Source organism: Athene noctua, chromosome 15, assembly GCF_965140245.1.
Source record: "Athene noctua chromosome 15, bAthNoc1.hap1.1, whole genome shotgun sequence".
NCBI classification, from domain to species: Eukaryota; Metazoa; Chordata; class Aves; order Strigiformes; family Strigidae; genus Athene; species Athene noctua.
This window is the reverse complement of record NC_134051.1, coordinates 2,706,054-2,720,729: the sequence shown is the minus strand read 5'-3', so window position 1 is coordinate 2,720,729 and position 14,676 is coordinate 2,706,054. Positions and strand designations below refer to the sequence as shown.

The window sequence follows — 14,676 nt, the reverse complement described above, 5'->3', positions numbered from 1 at the left end:
TCCTCCAATCTGAAGTAAGAAAGGGAGGATCTGAGCTGTGAATTGCATTTGAAAATCTTACACTGGATTCAAATATTCTGCAATAAGCCAGACTAATAACATTATTTTCTTAGCAGGATGCATCTTCATGGACCATAGGCTCCCCACAAATATAACGTGTCCTTCTGAACAAGCCTGGGGGGAATGGAAAAGAACATCAGTATCTGACATACCTACACATCCAGCAGGGACTCTCATCATCAATCTGTTTCAACAATGTATGAAATAACATTTTCAGCCAGCTTGTTTGGCTTTCAACACATAGAGTTGTCCCAATAAACACATATTTTGCCTGGTGCCTAAGAACTAATCAAGCACAAGCATCATACCGTTGGTTACTGGTAACACGTCACACAGATGATGTGCGTTATCCTTTGCAACTGGAATGGCTGTTCTACAGATCTTTGGGATGAAGTACACAGAAAAAATATTGGTGTCAGTCAGGAGGGAAAGGAGTAGCCCTAAAATTAAGTTGAGAAGTTGGGGAAAACCTGACCAATAAAATTACAAATACGTTCCTAGCTATCTTAGGTGTATCACTGCAGTTCAGGCTATTTGCAAGTGGAATCAAGGAACCACAGGGTCTTTGCTCTGTCTAAACCTATTTTAGGAATGGTGTTCAGGGAAACCTGTTTTATGGCAGAGGCTAGGTTCATTTCCTTTTCCTGTGGCCCCTTTTCACAGCTGCTTCTTCCTCAAATTCTGTAAGCAAATCAAAGAAAGCCTGTAATTAATGGTGCTGTAGAGGGAGTTCTCAGGTTCTGCCTGATTTCTGTGGTGTCTATACCCAAAGGTACTCTCACATGCATATGCGTGTATCTATTCTGAAGAAACATCCATTTAGCCAGTTTTTTAGCTTGCTGACATACCACGAAATAAGGCTCTTTATTTCTGACATTCTATAAAATGACAGAAGAGTCCCTTTAAAGAAAGTTAATGGTAGTGCTATAGAATGATAGGATGTCATTTGCAAATAACCTATATGCCAGAAAAAATAATTTTTGTCTCTCAGCAGATATTGGCCAAGCGCATCACTGCAGCTTCAGTGCCAGACAGCTTAGAGGGACCAGACAGGGAAGCTATGGAAGGGACCACAGGTTTTGTTCCAGTGACTTGAAAACAAGCACTAGGCACATGATCAGCAAGCCCAAAGCTGATCTGGCCTCTCTGTGGCCTTTGCAGCTAAATATCCCTGCTGTGCAGACCTGCCCTCAGGGGTTTTCTCCAAGCCACCCAAAAAATCATCAGCAGGGTCTTGGCCCTGAAGAGCCCTTGTTGCCTAAGCACACTCAGGGTGGATGCCAGATCTTGCCCTCACTCTTCATTAACTTCAGCATTTTTGTTGTTTCATTGCATAAAAGCAGAACACTCCAGTACAAATACCTTGAGCTTCAACAAGAACTGATTTTCTTCACCATCACAGGTACTAGTTATTTTTATCTTTGAAATATCTGGGGTTGTTCTGTGCATTGGTTTTTCAAAGAAGACAGCCCCTCACGAAGCTTTCACCTCAGACACACTGATCAAGTAATTAATGTTCTGAGGGCCACTCTCCAGGGCTCCTTTCAAGTACCCTGAAGAAAGAAAATTCATTTGCCCCACTACCATAAACTGGCAGGCCATTCCCCCCCTTTTTTTGGTCATTTTAAAATACAGAGTTTTGAGGCTTTCTCTAATGACCGCTATTTTTCCCCAGCACGTACCCCACGTCTACATTTCTTTTTTCTTTTTTCCACCCCGCCGCCTCTGGCCGCTCTGCTCGCCCCGCACCGAGCCGGGACCAGGCCGCTTCCCCTCAGAGTGCGCCGCCGCCAGGGGGCGCCCTCCCGCCTTTCCCGCCGCCGGTGCCACAAGATGGCGGCGGGCGGCGCGGCGCTGGCGCTGGCGGGGGCCGCGGCGGTGGCGGCGGCGCTGCTGTGGCGGCGGCGGGCGGCGGCAGCGGGCGGCGCGGGGCGGGTGTGCGTGGCGGTGCTGGGCGACCTGGGCCGCAGCCCGCGGATGCAGTACCACGCGCTGTCGCTGGCCCGGCACGGACGCGACGTCGCGCTGCTGGGCTACCTCCGTGAGTGAGGGCGGGCGGGCGGCTGGCTCCTTCCCTACACCCTCCGCCCCGGCGCGGCCCGGTTTGAGCCCCGCTGGGGCGGGGGTCGGGCCGGGGCGGTGTGCGGGGCCGCAGCTCTGACGGGCCTCTCCCCTCTGGCAGAGAGCAGGCCGCACGGCGACGTGCTGCGCAGCGGGCGGATACGGCTGGTGCCGGTGGCGGAGCTGCGCGGCCTGCGAGGTGAGTGCGGGGCGGCCTCGGCCCGGCGGCGCGGAGGAGCGGGTCGCCGGGGCCAGAGTGAAGCTGTGGCGGGTGTTTGTTCGGGGGGAGCGGAGGACAAAGGGGAAACGAGGTTTAGTGGGAAAAAACCAATCTGAAGGGGGTTCGAGCCTCGCCCAGCCCAGCCGCACGCAGAGGCTGCACACCCTCGGTGCCTCCCTAGGGGCCTTAGGCACTTGTCTCTGCGGTATTGGGCCCCCTTAATGTAGTTCTGATGCAGGCTGAAGCAAGGACATTTAAAAAAAATAGTTGTTTCTTTTTTATTTTTACCTTGCGTGTATGTTTATCTATACCTCCCCCACTTTTTTTCCCCTGTACAAAACACAGAATAGGAATTTGTAGGGGTTGTGAGGCATTTGTTTAAAAACAGGTTTCCATTTTTATGACACACCGTTATTTTAAACCTTTCTCTGCAGAGGTGGCTGATTCTCTATGAAGTGCACATTTCTGGAGCGCTGTAATATTCTTACCAGGTTTTCTGTCGTTTTACAGTTGGCCCAAAGCTTTTCCAGTATGTCATAAAAGTCATTGTGCAGACAATACAATTACTGTATACAATGCTGAAGATAGATCAGCCATCCTATATTCTTCTTCAGGTAGGTTTTGTGTTGGGACTAATATTAATAAAAATAAGTAGTACAACCTTACATGGCGTTTTTAGCAGTCTCAGACATTGTTCTAATTATTTGAGAACTAAAACTGGCCACATGAACCGTGTAAACCTATATCAAACTATTTGGCTTTAAACTTTAATTTTTCTGTTAACAACTCGTGTTTGTGCCTCCTGTTGAGCTTTTGAATTTCACTGGCATGGATAGCAGTAAAGAATAAATTTAAACATGAATGTTTGTGTGTTTATTGGAGGGGAATTTTGATCCTGATCGAACAGTAAAGTTGAAGTGCCCACCTATCTTCATAGGATAAACTGGCAGTTCTGTAATGGGTGAATACAAAAGTGTCTCTGTTCATTAAGATCCTTTAAAGCGATGAATTTTGATCATCTGATTTTCTTTCTCTGGTAATTGCTTAATGTTTGTCATTTGATCACAGTCTTCTGCTATTTTTATTTGTTTTATTTATTGAACAGAATCCTCCAGGCTTACCTAGTATAGCTGTTGCCTGGATAGCCTGCCTTTTTTGGAGAAGCAAACTGATAATTGATTGGCACAACTATGGATATACGATAATGAGTATGAATCTTGGAAGAAATCACCTGCTAGTACAAATTGCAAAATGGTTTGTACAGTAATTTCTTTTCCTCTTTATAAATTATGTACCTTTGCAGAATTCAGAAGAATGGAAACCAGTGGGGAGAATATAATTAGTGAAGGGCTGTTTCCATGCAGGATTTCTGGATTTTGCTTTGTTAAACTGCTTTTTATTTCAGAAAGTGCATTCTGTAAAACACCTTTGTTAAAGACGTAGGAAGGCGATTGATGAAAGCAGGTTGATTTTCTGTGCATATGCAAACTTCAATTTTGTTACTAGAATTTCTTTATGCGTACTGGGTTTTTTTATTCTTTAGTTCTGCTTTACACTCCAACTCATCATTGAATGTCCGTTTCTTGCTGAATCTGACTGGTTACGTGTAGGCTTCAGAGGCTTTCAAGTCTGATGTTCTTGGACCTTAGAGTATAAGGGAATCATGCAGTATCCCTTCTCATAAACTGATACTGCTGCAGTATAAGGAGCCGATAATTAAATTTCATTTGCTGGGGGAGAGTTGTTTTTTTTTTTTCAGGCATGGGCACTGTTTGGCAGTTACTGTTTGGCTAATGCAATTGCCTGCCTATGGTTTTTAACTAAGATATAATTTTTGTCAGGTATGAAAAGCTTTTTGGGCGTTTGTCTGACTACAACTTGTGTGTCACTAATGCAATGAAAGAAGATCTGTGGGTGAATTGCAACATAAAGTAAGTCGTGTACCTCTGACAAATTGGTGTGTGCATATGCAAAGTAAAGTGAAAGAAAATATCCCTTATTTTGAGTTCAGAGCAATCTCACAAAAGCAACTTTCCCAGGCCCCTCCATCACCACTGAAACACATTAGGTCAGTTATGTAATGAGCTAGTGGAGTGTGGACCTTCATTACCCATCATAATTAACACCCCATTGGCTAGGAGGTGGCAGTCCAGATGTTGTGGAAATTTGCTACAAAGCTGCCTAGGGAATTGGAATTAGGCAGACATCACTGTGTTTTTTAGCAATTAGTGTGCCCTGCAAACTTTTCTTTTGCAGTCAGAGGGCTTTAAGGTCAAAGTTGCTCAGGGAAGGTTGTGAAGTAAGTTTAAAAATCAGGACAATGATGTCTGCAGTTTTTGCAGTTGTATTACACCCCTTGAATCTGCACAGAGGGAAGGGTTCCTTTGTTACAGGATTAATATGTCCACCTTGGTGTATTCTAGCAAACTTCAGGAATACAGAAAGTTGTAAGAGTCAAAAAATTAATTATTTTGCTCTATTGATTTACTTAATCACTTTTTGCATTATGTTGTAGCCTGTCGCTTTACAATACACATTTTGTCACATCTGTTTTTTATTTAACTTGTGAATTTATTTCATTACAGGGCAGTAACAGTGTACGACAAACCAGCTTCTTATTTTAAGGAAACACCATTAGAACTTCAACATCGTTTGTACGTGAAACTTGCCAAAGACTATGAGGCTTTTAAACCACGGTATGTGTAAGTGAAGCATGCAGTTATAGTCCTTAACTGAATGATTTAAAGTTATTGCACTTAGTTATCAGAAATACTTTTGCATGGGATCACAAGTTACTGAACATCAGCAGGGAGGGTGGTTTCTGTATGCTCTTAGCCAGCAGCTGATGCTGTGTAAATTAGCTTAGCTGTCGCTAGGAGAAGCCAGAATGAGTGAAATGATTGAACTGTGCTAAGACAATGCTTGGTGTGTGGAAATAATGAAGTGTTTTATTTTTAAAGAAGTTGGCATAAGTACCGAGGCAATCTGTAATAGATTGTCTCTGGGGTGGAACTCAGCAGTTGTCTAATTCCCACTGAACTAGATGGCAAGGATTGAATGCTTCGTTAACAGCATCCCTTCCTTTCACTTACTATGGAGAGCTTTTAAGCGTTAAATGTTCCCTGACTATGTTCAGGGTGTCTCCTATAATAGATTTAACAGGGAGTTGCTCTATCAAATCAATGCTTGAAAACCAAGTGAAAGCCACCAGGTTCTTTTTGGAAGTGCCCACCACAGAGTGTATAGGTTCTGAGTTCAGTTGAATAAAGGCACTGTTGGCCTCCATGCTCTACTCTGTGTTTGAGACAGAGCTGGAAAGAGAGGCTATTTTCTCAACTCATTAAGGAAAACACTTTGTTAGAAGATGGGATCGTGCTTGTAGCAGTAGTATCACTAGGCTCTTGAAAAATTATCTCTTATGATCAGGTATCTCTCTGCAGCTCAGTATTGTAATGTCTGTGTTTCTGGAGAAGTAGAGCAGCAAATCTGAACAAAGTGTTTGGAAATTCATGCCAGTTAAGCACAGTATTTCCTTCTGTGTTTGTGTAGTCCATACTCAGAAAATCCTGTTTCCGTAGTACAGAGTCTGTCGGTTGGAATGCAGAGAGGTCTGCCTTTACAGAAGTGGATGAAAAAAACGGACACGTGATAAAGACCAGAGGACGGCCAGCTCTTCTCATCAGCAGCACAAGCTGGACAGGTTTGGAAACAGTTCTGTCACCAAAACTGGATAAAATATTGACACCATGTGATGTAGATGAGCAGACACTCCTTTATTAACAGCTGGATGCACAGGGGAGTGATCTCACCAGCACCACGAACCTAACTCGTGTAGCATGCTGATTACATAGGGTACAGTCAGACATATTAATCACTTTCTCATACTTACAGGTGTTAACTCCCATAACTCAGTTTCTTATTCCCACCTCTTTCCGGTCACACGCGCTTGAGTCCTGAAGTGAGTCGGGGGCTGCTTTTGTGACCACCACGGACTGCTGACCTAAAAGAAACACACTACAATGCCCTTGACCAAGGACTTTGGCTCATGTTGCAATTTTAACATGCTTCAAAGCCCTTTCACAATACAACCGTTAGAACACCTGGTCTACAGGGCAATAAATCATCCTCTCCAAACAGTCTTAACAGTGGTACCTCGTCTAGCAACGTAACTGCTTGTATGGTTACTTTAAACTAAATACAACATCTCTATGACTACCTAAAACATTACACCACTATTTTTTGTAAAAACTGATATTTTTCTGAGATTCCATTTAATTGATTAGTCCTAATCATTCCTTATCAAAATCACCAAAAATCATCAGCTCAATATAACAGTTTTATTTTTAATACTTAACCACTGTTTAACAAAAGATAAAACTGGGACTGTTTACACTTCCTCACACTTGACACCCTGTAGAGGCACATTTACATCATCAGTGACAAAGTTACATTTTCCCTTCATTTGTCTGGAAGAATTTGAAGACAAGTTGTATATGATATATCTCAGTGGCTAAAAATGAATTATTTTTTTAAGCTGTATTTTAATTATAGAGCTACAGTCTAGTTGCTCAGCTTCAAGAATGATTAAAAGAGATTTCCAGCTTCTTTTTTTAACTTTCATTCTAGATGTACTATTTTGCATGGTAGTGTAAAATAGATTAAGAAACTAAAGTATTTACTCTTTATTTCTGATAACATGTATTACATAAGTATCTTTTTTTCCTCTGTATGAAAAAGGGAACAGTGGAAACAAATCCACTGCTAGTAACCATGGGCACAGTTGGCTATACCTTTGAATTAACAGGGCAGTTTCTACACTTAATTCTCCAGCTTCAGAAACTAGAAAATGTTAACTTGATAGCTTTGAAGATGTTCAGTATTTGTGGTTTGTTTGCCATGGTGCCAATAAGGGGAGCAAATAAGGACTGTATGTGGTTATAGACTTTTATTTATGAAGATAGTTACAGCAGATTTTTTAATAGGAAGAGCATGGTCCATACTTAAATCGTGTAGAGGAAGGTGAGGAAAATTTTGATATTTAAAGACAATAATTCATTATAAATTATAGAAATATGAATGTCACTAATAAAGCCTTTTCTTTCAGAGGATGAAGACTTTTCAGTCCTTTTAAAAGCTTTAGAAGGTAGGTGTGAGGGAAATAATCTCACCTATTTGAAGGGGAATGGTTGTATTCTGGACAGTTATGATGAGTTTTGTTAAAGAACAGTGCTTCCATATTCAAGTGAAAGTGCGGGTGTATTTGATTAATTAGCAGTGGTTTCAGAGTAGTAGTTGAATTATAGTAGTGTAATATCTGTATTCAATTAGAGTAGTTGTCAGGGAGAATTATATTTCTAAGTAGCTTGTAAATTGCAGTTTCATTTTCTAAACTGTTACATATGCTCTCCATAGGCACCTACCAGTAGGAAAGGAGGGAATACACATTGTCTTATTTTGGAGACTTTGCATCTGCAGTTTCTAGAAACTTCAGATGCCTGTGCAGTTGATAGATTAAACAGCTGATAGGGTGTAGTTGAACAAATGCTTTGTGAACAGTGCATTTTAAACAGACCATAATTTATTTCTGTAGAAGTTTTCAATTTAATGTTGCTAAATTTACTGCTATTTCACTAGGTATATGCGTGTAAATAAATTACTTGAAGTAGGAAGCTAAACAATATGCTGTGACCATTGTTTAACCAAGCATCTGTGTATTTGTCAATTCTAAACAGTTTTTTATCTTCTCCAGATTATGAGCGGTATATCGATGAGGGAATCAAGCTTCCATCTTTAGTGTGCGTGATAACAGGTAATAGTTTATTGGTGTTACAGTTCTTTCAGTGCTAATAATAGAAGATTTCATTTTCACTTTTGTTCTCTGCTGACTCTTCTGTTGGTGGTGGAGAGGAGGGGCTCCTGGCTTTTTGTCTGGTTATAAAAGTAGTGATTTATAGTTGGACTGTTGCAGCCATGTAATTGTGGTACATTTTTAAAGAGGAGAAGCTCTCAGCCTCTCTGTCGAGTACACCTGTGCGTTACTCCACATTCAAAAGAATTTAAGATCAGCATTGAGATTAAGTTTTGCCAGAAAGTTGTGTAGACAGAATGTGTGTTATTTGGGTAGCTTTCTCACTAAGAGCATGTCCTGGTTCAGCTAGGATAGGGTTAAGTTTCCCCAGCAGAGAGGGGGAAGGGATCTCCAGCTGGGTTACTCATACCATGCTGAGGTCAGGTCCAGCACTGCAGCGGGAATTTTTTTTTCCTTTGTGGCTTTTGTAGAGGGAAGCTCGGCGCTGTCTGTATCCATTGCGGTATTTCTCTGTATATCTTCTGTCTTGTTTACTGCTATTACTGTTTATTGTTGTTATCATTGCTACTGTTGTTGTTCAGATTGTTTATTACACTGTTGTATTAAATTTCTTCTTATTTTAACCCAGGGTTTGTGCCTCACTGCCAGCCTGACCGGCTGAGGGTGGGGGAGGGGCAACGGCAACGTGCTCTCCGGTCCCGGCAGGGCCTAAACCAACACAGAGCAAGCTAAAACTTAGTGTGATTTTGAAAGGCCAGTTGTGCCAATGAAATTTTTCATTGGTTGTTTGGTTATCTGATGGCTGTAGGCGAAACGCAGGTCAGGACTGGGGGATATTGATGGGTCCCCAGTTGTATGAGGTTCAACAAGGCTCAGTGCCAGGTCCTGCACCTGGGTCACAACAACCCCCTGCAACACGACAGGCTTGGGGACAAGTGGCTGGAAAGCTGCCCGGAGGAAAAGTATCTGGGAATGTGTGTCGACAGCTGGCTGAATATGAGCCAGCAGTGTGCCCGGGTGGGCAAGAAGGCCAATGGCATCCTGGCTTGTATCAGGAGTAGTGTGGCCAGCAGGGACAGGGAAGGGATCTTACCCCTGTACTTGGCACTGGTGAGGCCACATCTCGATTACTGCGTTCAGTTTTGGGCCCCTCACTACAGGAAGACATTGAGGTGCTGGGGTGTGTCCAGAGAAGGGCACTGAAGCTGGTGAAGGGTCTAGAGCACAAGTCTTGTGAGGAGCTGCTGGGGGAACTGGGGGTGTTTAGTCTGGAGAAAGGAGCCTGAGGGGAGACCTTATGGTGCTCTACAGCTACCTGAAAGGAGGTTGTAGCGAGGTGGGGGTTGGTCTCTTCTCTCAAGTTACAAGTGATAGGATGAGAAGAAACAGCCTCAAGTTGCACCAGGGGAGGTTTAGACTGGATATTGGGAAAAATTTCTTCACTGAATGGGTTGTCAAGCGCAGGAACAGGCTGTCCAGGAAAGTCGTTGAGTCACCATCCCTGAAAGTATTTCAAAAATGTGTAGGTGTGGTGCTCAGGGACATGGTTTAGTGGTGGGCTTGGCAGTATTAAGTTAATGATCGGACTTGATGATCTTAAAGGTCCTTTCCAACCAAAGTGATTCTGTATTGATGGCACGTTATTCTAAATCCTGAGTGAGAGAGGTCTAGGTTCACATTGTTTTCAAGGGGACTTAGTCTTTTACATACCTTTTTGGGGATTGTGTGTGATATCTGGTACAACAGGAGTTTGTCAGCTGTACAGTAAGATGCACAGGCCACAGTATTTTCAGTCATTGTGATAAACTATTATATATTTATTTTTCTTTTTTAAACAGGTAAAGGACCTCTAAAAGACTACTACAATGGACTGATAAATAAACTGCACTTTAAGCATATCCAGATCTGTACGCCGTGGCTTGAAGCTGAGGATTACCCTCTTCTGCTTGGTAAACAGTGGATTATGAAATAGGCTTCAGAATGTGTGAAGAAGAATTTAGCACAGTTGCAGAGAGCTGACAACAGATTTTGCACAGAAGCTGGCAGAATATAATAAGCAAATGAAGTTGCTGGTTAATGACAGTATATTTGTGGGTTTGGCTCATGCCAGCAAAACTGCTAAATTTCTCTAACTACAGTTTTTCACTGTTATCCAATGAAGTAGGCATAGTACCTGTGTTGCTGTTTTAGCCTGTTCTTTGTACTCTTTGTTTCTTCTAACTATGCTGAAGTACTGTGCAGTTTCAGGGTCACTAACAAAGTTTTTGGCTGAGCAACCAAAAATAGCTGAAATTCTAAATTAAAATATCCCTGGAATAGTATTCCCTTGGTGTGTTTATTGTAATAACATAAAGTGTGAGTAAGCTTAATAAAGTACATATTCAACTTGATCTACATTCTGCGGGGTTAGAGCCTGCCAATTTCTATGGCTGTAAACCACTGTGTTTATTTGGTACTTTTTAACTAATGTCTGTAAAATCACACCATAATTTCTCTGTTTTGAAATCACTTGAACAGGAAGAGGTCGCTAGTGAGCCACGCAGCATAGCCTGTCTGGATTGTGATGGAGTTTTCCCGTGCATTTACCCATTCTTAGTAGATTAAGAGGCAGAAAGGCTCTTTTAAGATAAATGAAATTTAAAATTCCCTTTAATTTAATCTGCACTTGCCTGGTATGTTTCTAAAGCCTGACTAATTTTGGTTACAAAATATATTGCTCTTCCTGCCCCTGCCCCGAGTGCTTAAAATTGAGTCAGTCTGGATGGTGTTCAAGGTTGCTCATGTTTAGCTTGTATCACCCAAAGTAGTACATAAATAGAAAGGTTTACAGTAAGACTTGAGGTGCTGCATTGAGAGAATTCAGCCTCTTGTCTGTTCTGTCTGTTCCGTTTGCTTTTCAGGCTCAGCAGACCTGGGAGTGTGTCTCCATAAATCATCTAGTGGTTTGGATTTGCCCATGAAGGTGGTGGATATGTTTGGCTGCAGTTTACCTGTGTGTGCAGTATATTTTGAATGGTAAGAGCTTGTTTATTCTGCTACAGTTTAAGTGGATCATATAAAATATTATTCTTAAAAAGCAAGAGTTCAGCTACCGCATGCACCAAATGAGATTCCAGTAGTATTATACCATAGTAACTTTAATTCAATATGGTAGGTTAGAAATCAAGGTGGCTTTACAGTAAGTTAAAAAATTAACACTAGTTTCTACAAAGTTGGGAGCTTTTAATGCAACCACTTGCCTTAAAAAATAACTACCCTGTGATCCTTTGTTTCCATGTGCTTCATTTTATCTGCATAGACGTGTCTGTTCTGTGAAGGGGTGAGTGTATGCGTCATCAGTCTTGGAATTTATGGTCCTTTGGGGAGACAGTAGCTTTTATAAAGAAAGATAAATGCTCTCTGAAGAGCTCATGAACTGGCTCATGGACAGATTTTCCTTGTGGGGTAATTTTAAAGTAGATTATTGCCCTGATTTTTAATGTATGTGCAGATGAGTGGCACAAAGCTGGAGTGAGGGCCCTTTTGCACTGTAATGGTAGATATAAATAGTCTTGACATAGAAGGGAGAAAAAATGTTTACACTTAAATGTTTAAAAACTGCCACATTCATTCTGTTTTGTCAGGTATGAAGCTCGTAGCTAGACACCCAGGATCATTATGTAACAGACATCCTAATGTGACCTTTTTGGGTGTCACTGTGCAAGTTTTTAAATGTGTATGTCCTTCTCGCAGCTTTTTGTCTCACGTTTTCTTCTGTTACTTTTGATCACAGTTTACATGAACTTGTGAAACACGATGAAAATGGTCTGATATTTAGGGACTCAAATGAACTTGCAGAACAACTAAAGGTAAAGGCTTGACTGATTTTACTTTTCCACTAGCTATAACTGCAAAGGTGCTACTATGTGAGCCACCTTTCTGTGTCTGTCATCCATGTATTTTGCTTTCTTAGAAAATAACTGTTTTGGCTGATGAATATTATTTGCCTCGCTTCTATTTAAATATGAATCTGAAGCTCGCAAGAACATTTAAAATTTGTCATTGTTCACTATTTATAGGTCCAGACCAAAGCATGCTCCCTTACTGCAGCAGTGTAGTTGAGGGTTAACAATGGGGAGGTTAGAATAAACCTAAAATGTAACATGATGATATTTTTCTGTTTTTCATTTTTAACTTAAAGATGCTTTTCTTGGGATTTCCTACACTGGAGGGCAAACTTCACAACTTCAGAAAAAATCTTCGTGCATCCAAGCAGCTGCGCTGGGATGAGAGTTGGGACCAGACCGTTCTTCCTTTGTTTGGGCAGAATGAATGACTTTTTGTGGGGGGAGGAGGGTGTCAAAAAAAGCCAATGCATTCCTGGACTTGCACAGATTTGATAAATAGTGAATAAACACTTTGTCTATAGTTGCAGTTTTTAACTACTTCATCTTGGAACAAGTGTTTGGACACACCTCTCCCTTTACAATTTGAGATTCTCATGTGAGTAAGAATAGTGCTGAAGGTGCAGCCGAGGCTATTTGTTGTGTGCTAACAGTGTAATCTTGAGGGAAGAGATGGTTCCTGTGCTGGAGAGCTTGAGGCTTGCCATCTGGACTGCCTTTCCTTCCTTACCACTTGGGATGAATCTTTAGAAAGTGAGAGGGATGTTTAGTTACTCCAGGAACTCATGTGCAAAATCTGTTACCTGTGCTGCTTAAAGGTCACTTTGGTGGAGATACTTGAATGCGTATGTAAACTATCACCAGTTACACCTATTGTACAGTAAGCACTTTAGTAGGTGATCTGGGTATGTTTTCTTACAAATGGGGGATGCCTTCTATGGGAATTGTTTTATTTGAACTGAGAATACAGTGGGATTTTCATTTTTTCTACCAGTTAATATCTTGGCTAGTCTTCCCTAGACAAGTGCTGAGTATCCTTGCATAATTTTGAGACAGAACAATTTTGTTTCAAAGTTTTCTTTTTTACAGTGTGTGCAAGAATGTGAAAGCACAGCCACTGGTATGTGACAGCTTGATTGAGCACTTAGAGGAAAATAGACCTTTCAGTGAGTGTTGTCCTTGTACACTGAAGTGAACATGCCCATTTACCTTGAGAAAGAACATAAAATTTGTCCCTTTTTGAACAGATGAATAGAAGTCAAACCAAAACATATTATTGAAGTATGCGACTTGATAAAAGGGCACCTCGCTTTCTGAGTGCTCACTCAGGTATACCCTTCATCTTTTGATTGTTAATATCAGTATTCATGTACAGACCTAATGCTTACAAGATGCTTTTTTAATCACTTTTTTGATTATAAAATAGATGTCAGTCGTTTAAGGAATAAATGCTTGGTTTATCACGTGTTTACTGCTCTTTGGGATTCCTCGTTCAGTGGTGGCAGATGATTACAATGGGTTCTGTACCAGCATTTTTGAACCCACTTAGTCATTTAATAATCAGGCTTGACAGCCATTTGCTAATACTGCCTTTCCCCTTCTGCACCGTGGTTACAGTAAACTCTTGTGAAAAAAGATTGTTGACAATCATTTTGTTCCACTGGTGGGAAGTTGAAAATAAGATTGCTTACTGCAGGAGTTTGGCAATTTCACTAGTTGGAAGAATGATCCATCAAGATTTATTTGGTGATTTTATTTATTTTTTTTTTTTTCCTACTGTTGTCAAGCAAAATCCTGTCTGGTGGTTTGGCCATTCCCTTTTAGCCCTTGATGTACACATGGAGTTGAATTAGGCACTTCTTTGAACAGTGTGCTGAAAGCTTGAGAGAGGTTTCATCTTCCTGTAAAAATTTTTTAGATCCAGAATGAGCCATCTGTACAGAATATTTGAGTGACTTGAAAATTTTTCTGTAAGGGGAGATAAAGGAGCTCTTTTTTGGGCTGCTAGCATGTACTTACAAATAGTACCCTTTGAATTCTTCTTGAGGAGTTACTTCTGCACATCCAACTTCATAGCAGCAGTCATGGCCTCCTTTGGCTTGGAGAGTAAAGTGATTGTTCAAGTTTCAAATTACCTATCATCCATTTTCTCCCCATTACTACAGAAGGAGGCAGCTAAAGTCTGTGTTCATCTTCTTTTAAGTAGCTTTCAAAACAAGGTACAGAAAAGGAAGTCAAAAGTGGAGAAAGAGCAGCATATTTGATTTTCTGTCCAACAGGAAAATGATTAATGGATTACGAAAAGTTTCAGAGAAGGTGAGGTCCATTCTTCCTCACACAATATATCTAGGGCAGTGCTACAGAGTGAGATTCTTTTTCCATTTTCTGGCCAGTCTGAGAGGCTGGCTTCCCCAGAGCTAGTTGTGACAGTCCTTATGGGGGAGTAAAGATGAACCTTAGTTACAGCAGCGTCTCTTAACCTCTTGCAGCATCGTGTAAGCTTGAGACACTATCTGCTACATTCACTGGTGGTGTTACTGATTTGGTATTGATTTGAGCTGATTTTAATGATTTTTGATGATTTGGATTTAAATAAGGAATGATACAGAGTAACACATGTGCTGCTACAGAGTTCTTTGTAA

At 41.3% G+C, this 14,676-nt stretch overlaps 1 protein-coding gene across 2 annotated transcripts; it reads left to right on the top strand.

The window, feature by feature from the left end:
• Positions 1-1,893: 1,893 nt before the first annotated feature.
• ALG1 (ALG1 chitobiosyldiphosphodolichol beta-mannosyltransferase) lies at positions 1,894-13,493 on the top strand. Of its 2 annotated transcripts, XM_074918788.1 has the most exons (13): positions 1,894-2,101; positions 2,243-2,320; positions 2,852-2,955; positions 3,447-3,595; positions 4,183-4,272; positions 4,927-5,037; positions 5,920-6,041; positions 7,446-7,484; positions 8,091-8,150; positions 9,989-10,099; positions 11,051-11,165; positions 11,923-11,998; positions 12,331-13,493. In XM_074918788.1, exons 1-13 carry the CDS (start codon positions 1,894-1,896, stop codon positions 12,463-12,465), a joined length of 1,398 nt encoding a protein of 465 aa, XP_074774889.1. In that variant the 3' UTR covers positions 12,466-13,493. The 2 variants fall into 2 exon arrangements, with proteins under 2 accessions (XP_074774889.1, XP_074774890.1); XM_074918789.1 differs by lacking the exon at positions 7,446-7,484 and having other exon boundaries at positions 1,940-2,101.
• Positions 13,494-14,676: the final 1,183 nt, after the last annotated feature.